We start from the raw sequence: 20,572 nt of genomic DNA on the forward strand, positions 1-20,572 counted from the left end.
ACTCATGCATAAGCCAGAATGACTTCCCCATACCTCATTATGTGAAAATTTCTGTTATCAATATGGTGCCCTAACTGTATGCCAAGCAGTGCTGTAATAAATGCTGTCTATGTATGAACTCATTTAGTCCTGGTATCTATTCTGAGGCAGGTATTATTATTATCCCCGGTTGACAGGGACACTAAGGTGCCTAGAAGTTAAGTGACTTGCCTTAAGCTGCCAGCTAATACGAAGTAAACTCAGGGCAGAAGCCAGACTCTTTCCAGAGCCCACGTTCCTCACGACTACCACGTGCTCTTACAGAGGGGTAGGCTAGGGGTCGGCAAACTTTTTCTGTAAAGGGCCAGATAGCAAATATAATAATTTAGGCATCACAGGCCACACAGCCTCCCCTGCCACCAAGTTCAGGTCTCCCCATGCAGAGCACGAAAGCAGCCAATACATAAACAGATGAGCGAGACTGGGTTCCAGTAAAACTTATTTTACAAAAACAGGTGGTGGACTGGATTTGGCATGCAGGCATGTAGACCACTTTCAGAGGTGGTTTAATTGCCACCCCATTTAGAAGGAGGGGAACTGAGCCAACTACACTGCACAATCTGTTGCTAGGCTCTATAAAGTGATTCGGTTACATATATATTCAGACTCTTTTCCCTTATAGGTTATTACAAAATATTGAGTATAGTTCCCTGTGCTGTACAGTAGGTCCTTGTTGGTTATTTTATACATAGTGGTGTGTGTATGTTAATCCCAAACTCTTAATTTATCCCTCCCCTCTTTCCCTTTTGATAACCGTGAGTTTGTTTTCAATGTCTGTGGGTCCATTTCTGTTTTGTATATAAGTTCATTTATATGTGGAATCTACAATACGGCTGCCTTGATTTTGATCGCATCTTGTCTGTTTCCTCTGTAAGGATGTCATCCTAACCCTTCAAGAGAAACTCTCCATCAAAGGCATCGAGCACTTCTCCCTCATGCTGGAGCAGAGGATGGAAGGAGCCGGAACGAAGCTGCTCTTGCTTCATGAACAGGAGACCCTAACTCAGGTGTGTGAATTATGCCCCCAGTGCCCGTGCTGCCCCTGACAGCAGAGGCTGCCCTGCCCAGCGCTCCCCTGTCCTTGAATCCTTTAAATACCTTCCCCACAGCCCTGGGCAGCCCCACTATAGGAAGCGCCGGCATTCATAACGGATTTTACACCTCAAGGTGATGTTTCCCTTTTGTCAATTTTTCATAGACTGTCAGTTGATCTCACAAACAGAATTGTCAAAGACTCAGCAGTGACTCATTGGGGATATGGCTCTGCAGAACTATATTTTATGTTATGGTCGTGACTTGTTCACCTGTTTTGATAATTGATCTCTAGAAACTATTAAAAGGAAATGCTTTCTGCAATTATTTAAATTAAGCCAAAATCATATTTCGTTCTTTTAAGTTCTGGGTACCTACCTCAGACTGTTTTTGGAAGCCTGAAATCCCTGCCCCATCGTGCCCACTGTAAATATGTGACCCACCAATGTGTCCCAGCTCCTGGTCACCAAGATGCCACCCCCATCTGTTCTCTGGGGAGACAAGCGGGTTGCTTGGCTGCTGAATTCAGCACAGCACCCTGACTTTCCTTGTGATTCCACACAAGCAGGGTCTTTGTTGGATGTATAAGGGATTTCAACAAATTCCTCTTATGTAGGAGAGTTCACTGAAGAGGGGAGCTTATGGAGGGGGGCGTGAGGGGACACCAGGAGGAGAGGCAGGGAGTCAAGTCACCCCCAGACGGATGGAGTAGCAGAAAGTGTCATCACGCTCAATTGCCTTTTGGTTGTCGCACAATTAAAAGCTACACGTCAGGTCCCGCAGATATCCCTGACTCTCTCAATGTAGTAAAACTCGATGCAATGAATTCGTTACGAAGTTATCATTTGTGTTCATTTCCTATCTCTAAACTTGACCTTTTATTTTTATCACGTTTAAATCTGCCTATTGATTTTTTTTTTTTTTTTTTTTTTGCGGTACGTGGGCCTCTCACTGCTGCGGCCTCTCCCGTTGCAGAGCACAGGCTCCGGATGCGTAGGCTCAGCGGCCATGGCTCACGAGCCCAGCCGCTCCGCGGCATGTGGGATCTTCCCGGACCGGGGCACGAACCCGTGTCCCCTGCATCGGCAGGCAGACTCTCAACCACTGCGCCACCAGGGAAGCCCTACCTATTGATATTTTAAATCACATCTAATTGTTTATTATGTTAACCTGTGCCAAAACACGCTTGGAAACAGATGAGTTGTTTATTCTTTGTTATAGGGGAACAGCCCCTGATACACAGAATCCCACATGTGAAAGGTCAGTGTTTGGCTCCGAGTTCCTCCAGAAGCCAACATTGAGACAAGGATTTGGATGTCAGTGGTTTATTTGGGAGGTGATATCAGGAAATACTGGCAGAGGAATGGGAGGGGAAATGGGAAAATGGGGACGCCAATAAAGAGTGTGTAATCAAGCCAGTTTCCACTGTGGGCAGCTGGAGCGCAATCCTGCTGGGGACACAGGGAACCAGCAGAGAACGTGCCTCAGAGGTATCCCAACCAAGGACGAGGGGGCTGGGGCTTCGTACGCTAACATCCTGTCCATGGTTGGGGGTGGGCTTCTCCTAAGGCCAACTGCTCCCTGGCTCTGCTGGTTTGCCCTGTGCTGGCAGATGGTCACAGGTGTTTGCAGTAAATAGCCTTCAGCTTGGAGCAGTAAATGCCAAGGGGATGTGGGCAGACAGCCAGTTACTATGAGTCTAAGGAAACCACCCACAACTTTTTGATATTTCTATTTCTACTTTCCCCCTGAACTTCTACCTACCACCCAGCCTTTATGGGAAAGCTTCATGCTGATTTAGCTGGACAGAGATTCTTTCAAAGTCTCTTCTGATGCTAGGTAACCATACCTTCTCATTCCGGATTGATTTCCAATTTTTAGACTTCTTTTAAAACATTAGAGGAGGAGTTTCAACCCCCGGCTTTCTCTTCCATCAGGACTTTTGGCGCTGGCCACCCTCCTACTCCGCGGGCAGCAAGGTCAAAATTCCTTTTCCCTAAGGGCCAAGAATAATCCCCAGGTCTTTTTGCTTTACCTCCTCCAGTATCTCCTACTCAGAGCTTAATTTACTCTCCCCTACTGGCCTTTTTAATTAGCGTGCTGGTGAAGCCCACCTGCAATTCTTTTCCCAGGAGACCCTGGCTACAGGCTCCTGCTGCAAAGCCTGCCGGGAGTTGTAGTCCCTCGGGTCCAGGCCACGCGTGGGAATGCGTGGGGCTGGTTGAGGCGGGGGGACGGGGGCCTGGTGTGGTAGGACTCATAAAGGGCCAAAAATAAATGTAATGATGCCTTAAAAAAAAAAATTAGAGGGATTCCCTGGCAGTCCAGTGGTTAGGACTCAGCACTTTCACTGCAGTGGCCCGGCTTCAATCCCTGGTCAGGGAACCGGGGCGGCTCCGCCAAAAAAAAAAAACCCAAAAAACAAAACAAAACAAAAAACTTAGAAGGAAACAAAAAGCCTCTAACAATGCTTCTTCCCTTATCTTTCTAGAAGAGGCTTTGTTTTGTCTTTAATCAGAACGAAAAGCAAAGTGCTAAAACTCAAGTATTGTCTCTAGAAAACTGATTGTTTAAATATCCTGAAACAAACCAGCTATATGCCTTTGAATTCAATACATATGAAAAATTTGACCCATGAAATATTTATAGGCATGATAGAACTGGGGAGTAAGTATAAGGAATTTGTCCAATAACAAAAATTATTTTAAAACATTTAACTGTGATGAAAACTGCCAAGGAACTTTTAAGCGACTCTACCTGAATTTCTGGCAGTTTGACACTAAACTTCTGTCTAGAAAGTAACGTTGTTATTACATACTACTTAAAGTTTCCAAGAAATTGTTTTTTTGCTTGTTTTAGAGACTGTTATTCTCCTGGACTGCCATTTCTAATGAGTCTAAAGCATGTTTTTGCATTACATTCATTTATTTCCCAAAACTAGTGTAACCTACTAATGATAAAAATAAACTCAAGGAGGCTTATGGAAAATTCAGGACAGATTCTAACCTGTAATTAAAGGAGCCGGAGATAAGATGATCTCTGACTTTCTGACATCAGACAGGACCTTCTGACAAAACACCATTATGTCACTGTGACACTCATCAGCAGCCCTGCCAGCAGCCCAGGTCTCTTAGAGTCCCACGCATCCTTCTTCCTGGTTTGCTTTACCGTCAGCCAGTGATGAGCAGCCCGGATCCCATGGGCTCCTGACTTCACTCAGCTTTGCAATCCTGCCCACAGACAGGAAGCTGGTTCAGTGTACTGCTTCTCAGGATGCCCAGTATACCTTTAAACGTGGGATGTGTTTTCCCCTTGAAATTCTTCTATATAACAAAGTTAGCAATGTAAACTCTCAGAATGTGTGTGTGCATGCGCACTCCGATAACTCAGTAAAGCTATTACTATTTTATTTCGATTTTTTTTTTTTTTTTTGACTGCACTGCGTGGCTTGTGGGATCTCAGTTCCCTGACCAGGGATTGAACCTGGGCCACAGCAGTGAGAGCCCAGGATCCTAACCACTAGGCCACCAGGCAGCTCCCTATTTTGAACTTTTAAATTGCAGTTCACGAACATTTTTATTTTGCCAGGTTTGTCCCCTGCATAAAAGTAGTTACAAGTACATGAAACTGCATGCAAGCGCATTAAAAAGTACATCCAGGGGCTTCCCTGGTGGCACAGCGGTTGAGAGTCCGCCTGCTGATGCAGGCGACACGGGTTCGTGCCCCGGTCTGGGAAGATCCCACATGCCGCGGAGCGGCTGGGCCCGTGAGCCATGGCCGCTGAGCCTGCGTGTCCGGAGCCTGCTCTCCGCAACGGGAGAGGCCACAACAGTGAGAGGCCCGCATACCACAAAAAAAAAAACAAAAACAACAACATCCAAGTGCACAAAACTACAAGTAGAACAACTGTGTGGGTTCCTGCTGCATGGTTTTAGTTTCATCGCACTGACCTCTTTAAGGGAAATTGAAGAAGCTTTTACCTTCTTTTTTTAATCTTTTTTTGTTTGTTTTTTTTTTACTTTTTTTCTTTTACCTTCTTTCTTGAAGTCCAGTGTCTTTCATTCATTCAGCTGTGTATGAAGCACCTACCGTTCATTGATTGATTCCCCTTTGTTGCAAAAAGAATTAAGAAACTAAGACCTAGTAGTTGGCACATACTGTGCTGGGGAAAAGGAAAGCGACTCAGAATGATCCATGGTCCTTAACCCTGAAGGACCCGTGGTGTATTCTAAGCCCCTTTGAACAATTTGGACAAATCATAATAGCAGAAGTTTGGGTAGTTTGGAAACCTGAGGACTCCAAATTTAGTGAACGGGCCAAAACTTCTGTCCTCCTGCGTTCCAGTTGGATGTCATCCAAGTTGCCACTGTCATGCTTTCATTGCTACCATCCTTCTGGAGTCTAATTGAGGAAAAAACCCACAGCAGTGTTACACAGTAATAAACTGTAGTGACCAGTCTCTGTGCTCCTATCCCCGGGTCCCCTTCTGCGCCCCCTACCCCCAGACTTGCTTGAGTGTGTGACTGTCACGACAGCCAGCATCTGCAGATCTTCTTCAGAGGACTTCCCTCAGACTGCTGGCGCCCATCCTGTCCATACCTGGAAAGTCACAGCCCCCTGGGACAGCCCGAAAGCAATGATTTACCTGTGATCCCAGAGGCTCCGTGGTGTAAGTTTCCCACCAGAGTCTCCCTCAGGACAGCCTGTAGCCACCCCTGCTGGGCTGACCTGAGCAGGTTCCTCTCCTGTCTGACCTGCTTCCCCCACTCCCTCACTGGCCTCTCCTGGGAGCAGTTCCTTATTGAAGTCCCTCATTTCAGGGACTGCTTTGGGGGAACGTGACCTAGGTCACAGGTATGTGCAGTGTTCAGGGAATGAGTATGTATGACAAATACTAAAAGAACCTCAACCGCTTCCTTCCTCAGTGTCCAAAGAAAGCTGCCTTTGCTTCTGCCCCTCAGCCCTTTCTGCCGGCACTGAAGGATTCTTGTCATTGGTCTGCTCTTCTAGGTGACCCAGAGGCCCAGCTCGCATAAGATGAGATGTCTTTTCCGAATTAGCTTCGTCCCAAAGGATCCAATTGACCTTTTAAGGCGAGATCCAGTTGCTTTCGAGTATCTGTATGTTCAGGTATGTGAGAACCAGGGCATGTTTCATATTAACATTGTGGGATGAATTAACTGTGGGGTTTTCCCCCCTGAATTCTTTAGTTTGGGATCTTCTCTCTCTTCGTCCCTCAGCCCAAGCTCAATGTATTATAAAAGAATTCCATGGTGCTTTTTTCTTATTGTAGTATAGCTGATTTACAATATCATGTTAGTTTCAGGTGTACAGCACAGCAATTCAGTTATGTTATTTATATATATATATATATATATATATATATATATATATATATATATTCTTCAGATTCTCTTCCCCTATAGGTGATTACAAAATATTGAGTGAGGTTCCATGGTGCTTTTTAAATTTTCACTTTTGATTTTGAAATAATTTCAGCCTTATGAAAAAGATGCAAGAGTAGTAAATGAGCTCTTTGATATCCTTTACCCAGATTCACCAGTTGTTACCATTTCACTACATTTACCCTATCTTTAGTGTGTGCACACGTCCTCCCCTTCCCCCATCACACACGATTTTTTTCCTAAACCATATGAATGTCAGGTACCAAAACCATGCTCATTTACCCCGAAATATGTCAGTATATTTTCTAGTAATGAGAACATTTTCTAATATAATCATTATACAGTTAACCAAATCGGGAAATTTAACACTGATCCATTTCCATTATTGGATCTACAGTCTGTGTCCAAATTTTGCCCATTGTCCCAAAAAGGTCCTTTATATCAATTTTTTCTAGGATAGGATCCACTCCCGGATCTCATTTTGCATTTAGTTGCATCTGGAGCATGCCTCAGCCTTTCTTTGACTTTCACGACCTTGACAGTTTTGCGGAGTGCTGATCAGTTATTTTGTAGAAACCTCTCGATTTGGGTTTCTCTGGGGTTTTCTCATGATCAGATTGAGGCTCTGCATTGGGGGCAGAACAACAACATGAATGACTCCATGCCCTCCTTAGTGCATCGTATCAGGAGGCATGTGATGTCATTTTGTCCCCTTCATGGTAAGGTTCACACTGACTCTTGTCAACATTCATACTAATTGATGTTCTCCAGAAGTTACCACTTTTCCTTTTATAGTTAATAAGTAATTTGTGGAAAGTCACTTTGCAACTCTCATTATCCTTTTACCTGTTCATTTTAGTATTCGTTGATGATTCTTGCCCAAATATTATTGCGATGGTTGAAAATGATGATTTGTCTAATTCTATTATTTCTTCTTCAGTTATTTGCTGGCATTCTCCTGTAAGAAAGAGTTTTCCCTTCTTCTTTATTTACTTATTTTGTTTATTCATTTATTTGGTGCTTAGATTGTTCTGAAATACCGTGATATTCATTGTAATGGAATTATTCATTTCAAGGCAGTAAAACTTTAAGAAGATATATCTTTTTGCAGACTGTCTATATCTGATTCTGGGATATAATTTTCAAAAAGCAAGACTTCCAGAAATGAGACGCTTTGCTGTTTATCCCAGGGATAAGGGAATTTATCTGCTTGATATTTAGGCGATGTTCCTATATTTCTCTATAACTGCTTCCCATTACTCTTACTTAAATTCCCAATATAATCACATCAGACAGTAAGAGCCCACTTACCTAATGCTTAAGCATCTACATTAGAATTACTCAAAGAGGTTGTAAACCTTAATGTAACCTTCCCCCACAAAGAAAGGAGAAAACGCAAGAGTAAGGCCAAAAAAATGCTCTCTTTGGCTGGGGGATATCTGTATAAGCCAAAGGTTGCTGGAGCCCTAAGTAAGAAATAAAAAGCAAAGAACGTAGGAAAAAGAAAAATAGAAGAAACATTTGTTAACTCTGGGTAGTTGATATACTGACTGGTATTTGTTTTACTATTCTCAGTATTTTCTTGTATATTTCAAAGCCTTTGTAATCTTTAAAAAGTTGGGTGTGAAAAGAAAACAGAAGATGGCAGAGAGATGTAGACAAGATAGATGTCAGAGATTAGGAACAGTAACATAAATTAAACGGCAATAAGCCGTGGAGAACAGAAATTAAGTGGGAGGAGAAAGAAGCAGAACATACTAGGACATTCCAGCAGATGGGGGCACTCAGGGAAAGGCCTGTTAAATGTTCCCCACTTCAGTGGTCTTTGGAGGAGACTGTGGTATTTACAACTCAGAAGGATAATTAGTGTTTATGAAGATAACCCGGAGTCATCCGAAAAAGGCAAATCGTGCCCATATACCCTGTTTATCAAATAAAGAAATGTGCACTACACTTCACTCCGTTTTCTACCCAGAACAATGAACTTAAATGTTAAACTTTGGTTATCTGGGTTACAATATCCCCTGTTCCCCCAGAGGCCAGGTAACCCAGACCTGACTGCACGGGACAGCTTGATTCTCAGCTGATCTGTTACTGCATCTTCCCATATTCCTTCTGAGAACCAACCCGGGGCTCTGCCACGGCAACTCATGTCACGTGCTATGTTTTTAGCTTGTTAGTTGCAAATAAGTAGTTACAGGTGCCGATCAGCGTGTGGCTGTAGAGCGCGAGATGCATTCAGTTGTCATTCTCTATAATTATATACTCATCCCATTAACAAGATGATGCTTTAAAGCCATTTACTTGGCTTCTGTTTGCAACATCACAATTCCATTGCATTTCTAAAAGAAGAGCCCGGTTGCGTTTGTCTTGGGGAGGAGAGACCTTTTAAGTAGCCCGGGAGTAGTGCTAAGCGCTTGAGGTGTTTGCTCAAATCTAATGCAGTTCATGGAAATCTTTCTTATTCAAAAGACACATCTTTTCTACCTGTGGGACTGTCCTGAGAACAGGAAAACCTGTCCAGGGCTCTTGCCCTGGGACTAGCTGAAGACCGAAGACGTTTCTGCTTTCCCCGCTTGGGTGTTGCACAGGTGGTGGATTAGCTATCCCTTCAAGGAGTAGCCAGCACTGGGGGAGGAAGGGGGGAGCCATGTTACGGTGGGCGATAGCGGCCAAAATTAACCTACCATCATCTCATATATCCTCCACTGAGAATAGGAAATGAAAATTTCTTGGACTCAGACCCTCTGTCTCAAAATGCCTTGTATCACAGAACGTGCAGTAGGTCTAAAATTACATATCTGTGTAGCGTATGTCAGTGGGCCTGCGAATGGTGCTGTGTCCGAGTGTTGATTTTAAGGTACTAAAAAGATGCAATAAAATTAGCCTGGAGAACAAGAGAGGAAACAGAAACAATGTCTATCACGTTACACAGACAAAAATCAATTCTGCCTAGTGGGCTCTTAATGAGGGCAGTGGCCATTGACAAGCCATGACAATGACCACAGAGGTTTCGATAGTGATAATATATAAGAATCTCCTAGCCATTAATGGACCATGAAGTATTTTACAGATTTCAGCATATATAATAACAGTAAACCCTAATAATCCAGACTGTTCTGTTTCATAATTATAATAAGCTGTGCTGACATTTAGCTGTCCACTGTCTATTAAAACAACGATGGTTAAACCAATTGGTAAACAGGATGATACGGCTACAAAATGTTTTCAAACACTTTAGCAGTACTGGTTTCCTTTTTAATATCTCACATATTCATTATAAATGAATTTTTGTAGGTCTAAAGCGGAGTCTGTTGAGACCTCTGTTTAGCAAAACAATGACCGCCATTTGTGTGTATAAGTATATTTTAAATAATGTACTTGAGAGTAATAAATGCATAATCTGTACCAAAAATATATATAAGTCAGACATCACACTAGTTCTCCGGGATCAGTCTGAACTAATTATATAATGTAATTAAGTGACTAATCACCTTGACAAAAGAATCCACTCAGAAGTCTGGTTAAATACAGGGTATAGCAGGAGTGGGAAAAAACAACGGCAGTCACAACTCTGAGGACAAGAGATAGTGATGAGTCACCTTTATAAAGCACATTCCATTTTATGAAACATCCTTGCAGGTATGCTAGCAATCTTGAGAGTTCGCTGTTGTTAGCCCATTTTTTTTTCAGATAAGAAAACTGAGACTCAAGAGAGATGAAGTGTCACATCCAAGGTCATTTGATTGGCAGTTGACAGAGCCTAGGTTCCAACTTGGAGCTTTTGTCTCTAAATTCTACGCTAAAATCCTGTTTCAAATCTGTCATGCAATAGCAGTCCTACAAGAAAGTGATCTGTCAAAATGGTTTATCGAAAAACTGGTTCTTCAAGTGCGTGTTATGGCCTGGCACTTTGCCAAGAGACTTGCCCACCCTCATCCCTCACAAGACTATAAAATGACCCTATCTGGACCCTCAAACCCCCGGTACCCCATTGTGGACAACCCTGGGCTCTTGGAAATAACTGGTAAACCCAAGACTAGCAAAACAAAATGGCAGCTTCCCTCAGAGCCACCCTGTCTCCTGCCGCTAATCAGACCCACTTCCAACAGGAGTACAGTGCAATCCAGATAGATGTAGGATTTTAAGGAAAAACGAAGGTGGAAAACCATGTGAAGGACGGAGGGAAGGGAATGTGGCTTCACTCTTGGGGGTGAGGGATGGGCTGAGAGGCAGGCACCCAGAGCAGGCAGGTAGGGTCCCAGGGGGATGTATCTGAAGGGCAAATACTGTATGCAGAAACCGTATGGGGTACATGTTCCCATTTAGTAGAATCAATACATGAAGTGGTCGTAAAGGTACTTATCTCAGAAAGGAGCCAAACAAATCCTGATACGGTTTTTCATTTGAAATCTTTTGAGGACAAGGCAAAGAATAAAGAAGGGAGAAAGAGGCTAAATATATTTTCTAGCCCAAGAACCTAGTTTCCAATAACGAAAATAAGTAAACACACATGCAGAATATACTTAAGCAGCACCGTGCTTCCCATCAACGTTTGGCTCAGTGTTTGCTCCGTGCAGGAGTGAGAATGGCGCCCTCAGACCCTTCACTTGTGGTCCTGGAGGGCTTGACACGTTACAGTACCCTCTCAGCCCCTCTTCAATCTGATGCTCACCCCAAACCCTGTGAGGTAGGTGTCACCCTTTTACATGTGAACAAACTAAAGCCGAGAGACTCCCTCAAAGTCTCAGTGGGGGCAGTCACCACTGGAACGGACTGACGATTTCAAGAGCCACCCTCCACTGAGTGCGCCAAGGCGCTGTGGCAAAGCGTGCATCTCAGCTCATCCTCACCACCCTCTCCACTCCGGCCAAGTCGTTGGTATGAATCCCCATTGCACAGATGAGTAAACTGAGGCTGCAAGAGCGAAGTAAACTGCTTGAAGTTTATGCACAGAGGTAGCCATTGGTAAAGCCAGGACCCCGAGGCAGGTGTAGGTCCAGAGCTGCTGCTCTCCATCACCTTGCTCATTCTACCTCCCCGAAACCGCTCTGGATGATAGCAAGAGGGTGACATTGATGATGACAGCTCTAAACATGTATGAGTGCTTCCAATTTACCGGATGGAATTCTGAGGGCTTGTTAACTCACTTAATCCTTGTCACAACCCTGCGAATGGGAAGTATTATCCCCAACTTAAAGAAGAGGAAACGGAGGCACAGAACAATTAAGGGCCTTGCCCAAGGTCACACGGTGAAAGTAGGGAAAGAGGATTCTTTCCTCTTAAAGTGGAAAAAGAGAATTGGAACCCAGGATTCCAATCCCGGCAGCCTAGCTACAGCAGCCACATCATGCTACTAGGGCTTCACGTGTTCAGTCGTGGCACCTGTGTTTGGAAATTCCATTCCTAAATTTCTCATTATTTTTACAAGAAGCTAAATATTTAAATAGCAGCTCGCTCGTGATGATGTTGAATGTTTGTGTGGTCTCTGTGTTTGTGCGTGCGCTTAAATACTGACTCATTCCAAGCAGCGGTGAAAATGTTTCCACATTTGGCTCCTTGCCTTGGAAGTGAAGGTGGGACAGTGGGGAAACGCCTGTCACCTGTCCCTCTAAGGCAACGCAGTGCATCCTTTGACAAGCTGCGCCCTCTGCTGGTCTCTTTTCAGAGTTGTAACGACGTCGTTCAGGAGCGGTTTGGGCCGGAGCTGAAATATGACATCGCCCTGCGGCTGGCGGCGTTGCAAATGTACATCGCAACCGTGACCACCAAGCAGACGCAGAAAATCTCCCTCAAGTACATTGAGTAAGTGTTGACTCTCGGAGCCATTTCGGAGACAAAGATGTTGCCTCCTTAATGCCCAAGGGTATTTTTGATGTGTATGTCTATTTCCAAAATTGATGTTGTTTGTGGCAGAGCATGTGTTAACCAGAGGCAAAATATATGAATACTCTGTTCATGTTCGGTGGAAGACACCATTTCTTACCTAGTCCACCTTTAGAGAATTGTGGTTAAATTGAGGGTCACATTTAAAATGAAGCATACATTTTTAAATTCCTAAATGAACTTGATTCTAAAGCAAGCTTTGGTCTCAGCACTCTTCAGACATTAAGCTGTTTGATTCCCAAAACCTCCCTATGAAGTCAGTAGGAGTGTAGCTCCGTTTGACAGATGAGCAAGCCGAGGCACAGACGGTTAAATAACTTGCCTGAGTCACACTGGCTATTAACTAGAGGGGGTAGGATTCGAACACAGGCGGTGGGACTCCACATCGTGCTATAGGTTGTGTGATCATTTGAAGACCTGTGTTTAGAAAATGGTGTGCATAACCAGAGATTACTTTTAGATGATCAAAATGCAGTATACAAAGTAATTCTTTGAGTCCTAATCAGGAAGGATGGTAGTTGTAATAAAGAACTGCGACAGCGTGGGAAAGGATGCCACACAAACTTTGTTTCATGAATCAAATGCTGTTTGGAAAATAAATGCCTTCTCTTGCTGAATATGGCATTTACAACAGCAGTATACTACCTCTTTAGCCAGAAAAGATCCCCTCTTGTTAGAAAAAAGCAGTTTATGTTGCCTTCAGTTGACGAGCTTATATAAGAGTCATCCTTTAAAAGAGAACCCTCTGTCTCCCAGTCTGTATGCTTCCTGTTGGAAGGTGATCCAACAGCCTAAAGCAGCCACCATTTTCTTAATCCTGGCAGCTCTAATGCTAAGAAAAAAGAAATACTCATGTTTCAAAGTTTATGGTGGGGCTGAAGCCTCATCTCCACGTAACACTACAGGCCTTAGCGTCTGCTCTGTCTCCACCTCCAAGTGGCATATGGCTGATTAAAACTCCACATCCCAGAGAAGCTTCCCGTGGGCTGCCTGTAAAGCCTTTCTGGGTTCCCCAGCGCCAGGTCGTCCCCCACAGAGTGAAATGGTTTCTTCTCGATGGGTTTGCAAGCCTGCGTTTGGGAAGATGAGAGCTCCAGGTTGCTGACCCCCAGTGCCCCTGATCTTTCCACTCTCCGTTCTCCTGTCACTGCCTAGGGACAGATCCTTGTGTGCAGTTTGAGAAGCCCAGGCCTTCCAATCTCAGTGCACTCCTTTTCGCAGATGGTTTGTCTCTTTCTCTCTTGCCACACATGCCAGGACTGGAGCCCGAGAGAGATTCGGCTCACAAAGAGGTCTCACACTTGAGTGGATCCATTCACACCCTCATCCATTCCCCTTTCTGAGGATCTTAGGAACAGATGAAACTGGATCCCACTTGAAAAGTTGGCCTGCACAACTTGAGATGATTTTCAGACAACCGAAATGCATTTCTGTTCCTACTTTCTGTACCCACATTTTACCAGGTTGAGTGTGGTACAATCAACAACTTCCAGAGATAACTAGCTTGCCTAAGAATCTTGCAGAGTCTATGATGATTAATTAATGTTCTCATTAATTCATTCATTCACCCAACAAACGTTCATTGAACATTTTATGTGATATAGTAATTCCCCTACATACAAACGAGTTCCGTTCCGAGAGCGCATTGCTAAGTCCAGTTTGTTCCTAAGTCCAACAAAGTTAGGCTAGGTACCCAACTAACACAATCGGCTATATAATACTGTATTATAATAGGCTTATAATACTTTTCACACAAACAATACATAAAAAACAAACAAACACAAAAATAAAGAAAACATTTTTAATCTTACAGTACAGTACCTTGAAAAGTACAGCAGTCCAGTACAACAGCTGGCATACTTTTGCGGCTGGCATCTAGTGAACAGGCAAGAAGAGTTACTGACTGCAGGAGGGAGAGGAGGTGGGAGATGGTAGAGCTGAAGGATCGTCAGCAGTAGGACACGGAGGGCCAGCTGCCATTTCACTCACGCCCGACGTTGATGTGAACGCATGTTTGCATCTTTGAAAGTTTGCAACTTGAAGGTTCCTATGTAGGGGACTTACTGTCTTTATACTAAGAGAAAAGAAAATATTGTAAATTATAATCTTAACCTTTGAAGAATTTGTGATCTGATTATAAAGACAAGACATAGAATGAAAAGTAATGATGTAAAATAATGATACAAGTAGAATTACAGGGTACCCCATAAGGAGTGCCAAATGATGGGTAAAAATAGTAAGTACAAGTTGAGGAGAAGGAGAAGGAAGAAAGCAGTGATCACAAAGAAACACCATCTTAACTAGTGAAAAGGGTGTGAATGGTCAAGTGGGGGAAAGCTGTCTTCCTACCCTTCTTTAGAGAGGATCTGGAGCCGGAGAAATAACCAGAACCTTCTCGAAAGTCTTCACATAATTTAGAAGATTCTGGTTGGGCACATGACCAATCAGGATAAATTTCCTAGAATTCAAAATATGGAACCTTCCTAGGATAGGGTTGTAGTCACTGTTGGGAACATGGGCTCTTGGCAAGAATATACTAACCCAGGCCCATTTGTTGTTTTTTTTCCTTGTATATCCACACCTATGAGTGATGTTTGCATCTCTTTGTCAGTACCAGACATACTTAAGGGTCCTGAACCCTACCCTGTCTCCATACCAGCAACCCCCTCCCCTCCTCAGCAAGAAATGTTGACGGAAGGAGTTAGATAGATACTATCTGGGTGGGAGAAAAGAGAATTGTGTGTTTCTGGAGAACACCATTGATGAGGGAGATGGGGAGGAAAGAATAGTTTGGGAACATGAAGGAGTTACATTTATCCTTCTAAGAGAAGACAGAAAGAGCATGGGCAGACAGGGAGAGGTGACAATGGGAATAAACAAAGGGATGGAGAGAAATTGGTGTTGGAAGTACAAACTCAGATACGTGAATGAACTCTAAGAGACTCAGAGGTGGGTTGGATAAAGTGTCTGTTCAATTTCCATTGGTACCAAATGCCTCATTAGCCTTCTCTCTGGAGAGTGAAGAATATATTTCTTTTAAAATGCAAACATATGGATTAATGATCAAATAGTATGTTTCCTGAATATAAATTAAAAGTTGCTTCCGTAATTGGGGACTTGTCTCCATTCCCTGCCTTACCAAGAGTTCATTTGTTCCAACAAACATCAGAGTGCCATTTTGTCTTAGATATCTAATCATCACAAGAATGTGAAATTAAAGATATGCTCTTTATTGCAGAAAAGAATGGGGATTAGAGACTTTTCTTCCCTCTGCTGTGCTGCAAAGCATGAAAGAGAAGAACATAAAGAAAGCACTTTCACACCTTGTCAAAGCAAATCAAAACTTGGTACCACCCGGTAAAAAGGTATCACATTTGCATCTTAATAGAAAATGGATTTTTAAAAGTGAGGCTTGCATACATTTTTTAAAATGTTTAAAATTAGCCCGTGAATAAAATACTTAGCACCAGATTTGCAGAGGATGTAACGCTATATAACCTTCTTTTTTTTAACTATTAACATGTTTCTAAGACTAAATGAAAGATCAGTATTCTAATGGAGGCCTATTTATTCCTTGTAAGCTACAGACTCCTTATTGTACGGATTGTGTGTGCGTTCACGTGAGCATGTAGGAGAACCTTGCAAAGCCTCTGAGACCTTGGGATTAGAGGATAGAATTGCAAAATATTTTCATCATATTTTTGCTTACCACTCAGACCAGCTTAAGTGCACAGCAGCCAGTAAGGGTTCCTGCAGACTAGACGCCACATGAATTAAACCAAGGTTTCTCTACCTTGGCTCTATTGACATTGGGGACCAGATCATTCTTCGTTGGAGAAGAAGGGCTGTCCTGTGCATTGTGTGATGTTTAGCAGCGTCGCTGTCCTCTACCCATGAGATGTCAGTAGCGCCCACCCCCTCAATCGTGACAAACAAAAATGTCTCTGGATTTTGCCAAAATCACCCCCAACTGACAACCACTGAATTATCTCTTACTTTTAGAAGATAAACTTAGTTCTGTCATTCACCATCATTAGTGTTAAATTCTCCTTTTTTTTAATCAAGTAAAAGAGATACAAAGGACACTTTAAAATATACTGTTGGTCAGAATAGAGAGTTATGTTTATTGGTAATAAAAGCACAGGGTTTCAGGAACCAGAAAGAGAAGGAGCCTTAAAATCCAGGACCTATAAAATTGGAGACAGTCTGACAACCCAAGAACAGTTTCTCAGTGATACCAGCCATAGAAATGTGTGTGACTCTAATACAAATCATTTGTGTGGCTAGTTCTTTGGTCTTTTAGTATCTGATTTTAAGTCCTTTTTACTGGCTGACACATACTTATTTCTGCTCCCTCCTCACCCCCAATGACTTTTTTAAACGTGTGATCAACTTTGACACACTATCAGCCACCTTTGACTTACTTCCCAGTTTCTGTAAGCATTCAGCTTATGGAAATATAGCAGGATGTCATGGGTCAAGATGTTCTAAGTATCAGTTCTGACTTGCCCAAAGCTACTTTCTTTTAATTGACTTGGTGTGATTTTCTTCCAAGCCTGGCCCACTGGTTTTGTAATAATTTGGATAACTGCTCTAAGATCAGTCTATCTATCACTGTCCTTCTATAACGGTCATTTTTTTTCTAGTTAAGAGTGAGTGGTTTGATTTCAAATCAATTTGCAAAGTGCTTTGGATTTTTGAAAGAAGTCGGCTGGATGATTGGTTCTAAACTACAATTATATAAAGGATAGCACATTGAGGTACGGTTGACAAATGAGTTGGCAAGTTATCTGCAATTGAAAACAGAGTTTTACAGTCCTTGCTACTTGATGTTCTACACCTCGTTGGAAAATTTCACCTCTAACAAACTTTCCTGGCACATTTGGTATGAAATGTGGACTTTTTTTCTTTCTTTCATTTTTTTTAATTAAAAAAAAATTTTTTGAAGTATAGTCGATTTAAAGTGTTTCAGGTGTACAGCAAAGTGATTCAGTTATACATATATATGTGCGTGTGTGTGTGTATATATATATATGTATATATTCTTTTTCAGATTCTTTTCCATTATGGTTTATTATAAGATATTGAGTACGGTTCCCTGTGCTATACAGTAGGACCTTGTTGTTTATCTATTTCATGTGTAGTAGTTTTGTATCATATTTTAGATTGAAACGTGGACTTTTTTCAATCAAGTACTTTTTTAGGATATGGGAATCTGCATTTTTAAGTCTTTATAAAGATCAATTTTACCTGGATAAAATTTCATTTGTCAGTCATTCATGAAACTCAATAGATTCTTAGAATTGAATCAATGGATTCTTGAAATTGAATTCTTAGAGTCATTTCTTGGAATTGACCTAGATAGTGAGTTCAAACATTTCCACAATGATTGGTGCTCAGAAAGTTCACTTTCCCTGAAAACTTGCAAAGACTGGAAGAAACAAGATGGGAGTGAAGAGCCCATTTAAAAGGCTTTCTATGGATTGCAGGTGTGTATTCAAAACAGCTCCCACAAACTCTGCACGCACCCATTGCAGTGGAGAATTCTATCTTCTCATTCTGACTTGTTGAGTGCTCTGGCCCAGCAAATCCATATTTTTCCCCAAAAACGAAAAGATTTAAATCTAGATGTTCTGTTGCGGCCCTTGATCAGGAAACCAAATACAGAGCAGTTTACTTTCATTCCTCATGAAGAGCCCTTGTCACACCCCATCTGTTGGCAGTAGAAGCATCCTTCTCGTTTGCCCTTGTTTTCGGCTGGTGTCCAGCCGGAACACAATCACGCCGGATGGAGTGAACACCTGAGGTTTCTTTTCTCTCCTCAGCTCTCCGCACTTCAAGCCAAGGTCCATTATCTCAAGTTCCTCAGTGACCTTCGACTGTATGGGGGCCGTGTGTTCAAGGCAACATTAGTGGTAATTTCTTTTCCTTGCTTTTTCATGGAAGCCACAGAGGCCTGCAAAATGTCACTGTCTAGGCTGTCTTGAATGAGCTGTCTGATGACAAAAGCAAATCAGCTGTGAATCTTTTCCAGCCCTTATTTCTAATTGACTGCACCCCAGTGTGAAAATATCAGAAGAAATGTTAAGCTAGATAATGCCACTGCAGAATGCCCTAGAAAAAGAAATGTGGAGAGCCGAGAGAATGCACTCGCACAATGGCCTCCTTTTAAATCACTGGGCCAGAATGATTTTAAAAAATCCTCATTTCTACAAGCTTCTCATGATAATGAATATATGTGCTATGATAACATTTACTTTCTACATTATTCATAATTTTATCAGAGCCTCGCTGCAATCATATATCTGGTTCTTCTAATTGGATGATTTAGTACAATGTAACCCAGGAATACTTTCTAAAGAAAATGTAATCTTATAAAAACAGACTCTCAGGTTCAGCTTTGCCTGGTGCTTCAGAGGTCTAGTATTTTTATTTAATTTAATTAATTAATTTATTTATTGGACGCAGTACTACGTGACTTGCGGGATCTTAGTTCCCTGACCAGGGATTGAACCCGGGGCCCCGGGCAGTGAAAGTGTGGAGTCCTAACCACTGGACCTCCAAGGAATTCCCAGAGGTCTAGTAGTTTTAATATTTTGTCAACGTCTCTTTCTCAGCAGGCAGAAAAGCGCTCAGAAGTGACCCTCCTGGTGGGGCCCCGCTACGGCATAAGCCACGTGATAAACACCAAAACCAATCTAGTGGCTCTTTTAGCTGACTTCAGCCACGTCAATAGGATTGAGATGTTTACTGAAGAGGAGAACTTGGTGAGGGTGGAGCTCCATGTGCTGGACGTGAAGGTAAGTCTTTCAGACACTGACACGTGGCCTTGAACGTGGCCTTGCTTCCTGATAGTGCTGCAGATATTTATAAAGAGGCAAAATGTCAACATGTGCAGCGCATGGAAGGCGCCACGGGTGCAGAAAAAGTCCACCCAACTCAGGTGTGAGGGCTCGAGTCCTCACTAGACAGCTCTGTGGTTGGGGGACGAGTCACTCTCTTTCTCTGGGCTCCATTTCTTCATCTCTACGTGAGAAAGCAAGTGAGTTCATTTCTAAAGTCCCTTCCGGCTCCAGAGTGCATGAACCATACATGGAGAGTAGGGGACACGTCTCCCTACTTACTCTCTAGAATCTGTGGCTCTTGTATAGAGTCAGGGAGATTTTTCCCAACTTTGTTCAGAACCCCCTTTCCCTTTTGTTAGGTTGCATCCATATGTGCTTATTCTTTTGGAAAAACTGAGTATTTTAGTCAATCTGTCTTTTCATGCTATAGCAATTAGTGCTGGCTGAACATCTGGCCCCTTTAATATCACGGCCATTTCATTTGAAACAACTATCTGAGATTGTCCTCAGAGGGCAGACATTTCCTCCCCAAACAGAAGTTGACAGGATGTAATCCAGGTCCCCTGTCCCCACCTTCTTGTCCCAGTATGTAATAGATGAGTCATTGGATTTTGGCAGCGTTAATGTATCTGATGTTCCTAGAGAGAAAAGGCACTGGATCCAAAGAGAGACAGTGAGTCCACAAAGGAAACAGGGTGACCCAGGACGAGTGCTCTGAGAACTCCCCCTACCCCTAACCCGCTCCCAGCCTCATGCCCACCAGGGCGTGGGAGGGGCAGATTTGAGAGTAAAGGAGAACGTGGGAAAGGGCTTCTGCACAGCCAAAGGGAAGCCTCAGTGTGCTGTGCAGCAGGAAAAGATGAGCGTGAAAGGGCGAGCGTGCAGCTCAGGCGCGCTGGCCGTGGCCCATGGCGTTCCGTGGGCTGAATCCAGGGCGTCGCCCTTGACTTCCTGGCAAAGAAAGTCCAAGAGGAGACTTGGCGTGCCTGTCCCGGTCCATAACCGAGGATGCTGAGAACAATAGCCTGTCATGGAAAACAGGTGGAAGAAAGGGTATATCGGGTGCAGTCATCACAGACCTGATAACAGGGATAATCTGTCTCCAACAGAAATGGGTGACAAGACCCTATGGGTGGTTTCCTGCCTACTGAAAAAAATTGTGGGGTGGCTTGGAGGGAGACGACAGTTGAAATGGAAGGAAAAGGCAGCACATCAAGTAGTATAGGGGCTTTGGGTGGAAATTAGGTTTCACCAGCCAAGGCCAGGGTGCTACCCGTGGCAGTGAAAGCAAGAGGCCTGTCATCTCGCTGTTTCTGTGCCTCTCCGGGTGCCTGCTTGTTCTTTGCTCCCTTATTTCCCTCTCAC

General features: G+C 43.1%; 1 protein-coding gene across 2 annotated transcripts in view; it reads left to right on the forward strand.

Annotated features, from left to right (window-relative positions):
* FRMPD4 (FERM and PDZ domain containing 4) overlaps nucleotides 1-20,572 on the forward strand; it is a 539,348-nt gene that overhangs the window by 507,330 nt on the left and 11,446 nt on the right. For both annotated transcript variants that reach the window (XM_027096577.1, XM_027096576.1), the window contains 6 exons: nucleotides 915-1,046; nucleotides 6,082-6,201; nucleotides 12,145-12,281; nucleotides 15,601-15,727; nucleotides 18,188-18,277; nucleotides 18,980-19,162. In XM_027096577.1, coding sequence (XP_026952378.1) covers nucleotides 915-1,046; nucleotides 6,082-6,201; nucleotides 12,145-12,281; nucleotides 15,601-15,727; nucleotides 18,188-18,277; nucleotides 18,980-19,162 — 789 coding nt within the window. The remainder of the gene's footprint in view (nucleotides 1-914; nucleotides 1,047-6,081; nucleotides 6,202-12,144; nucleotides 12,282-15,600; nucleotides 15,728-18,187; nucleotides 18,278-18,979; nucleotides 19,163-20,572) is intronic.

Source organism: Aethalodelphis obliquidens, unplaced genomic scaffold (genome assembly GCF_003676395.1).
Source record: "Aethalodelphis obliquidens isolate GAN/ISIS:26980383/991018 unplaced genomic scaffold, ASM367639v1 scaffold104, whole genome shotgun sequence".
In the NCBI taxonomy this organism is placed as follows: Eukaryota; Metazoa; Chordata; class Mammalia; order Artiodactyla; family Delphinidae; genus Aethalodelphis; species Aethalodelphis obliquidens.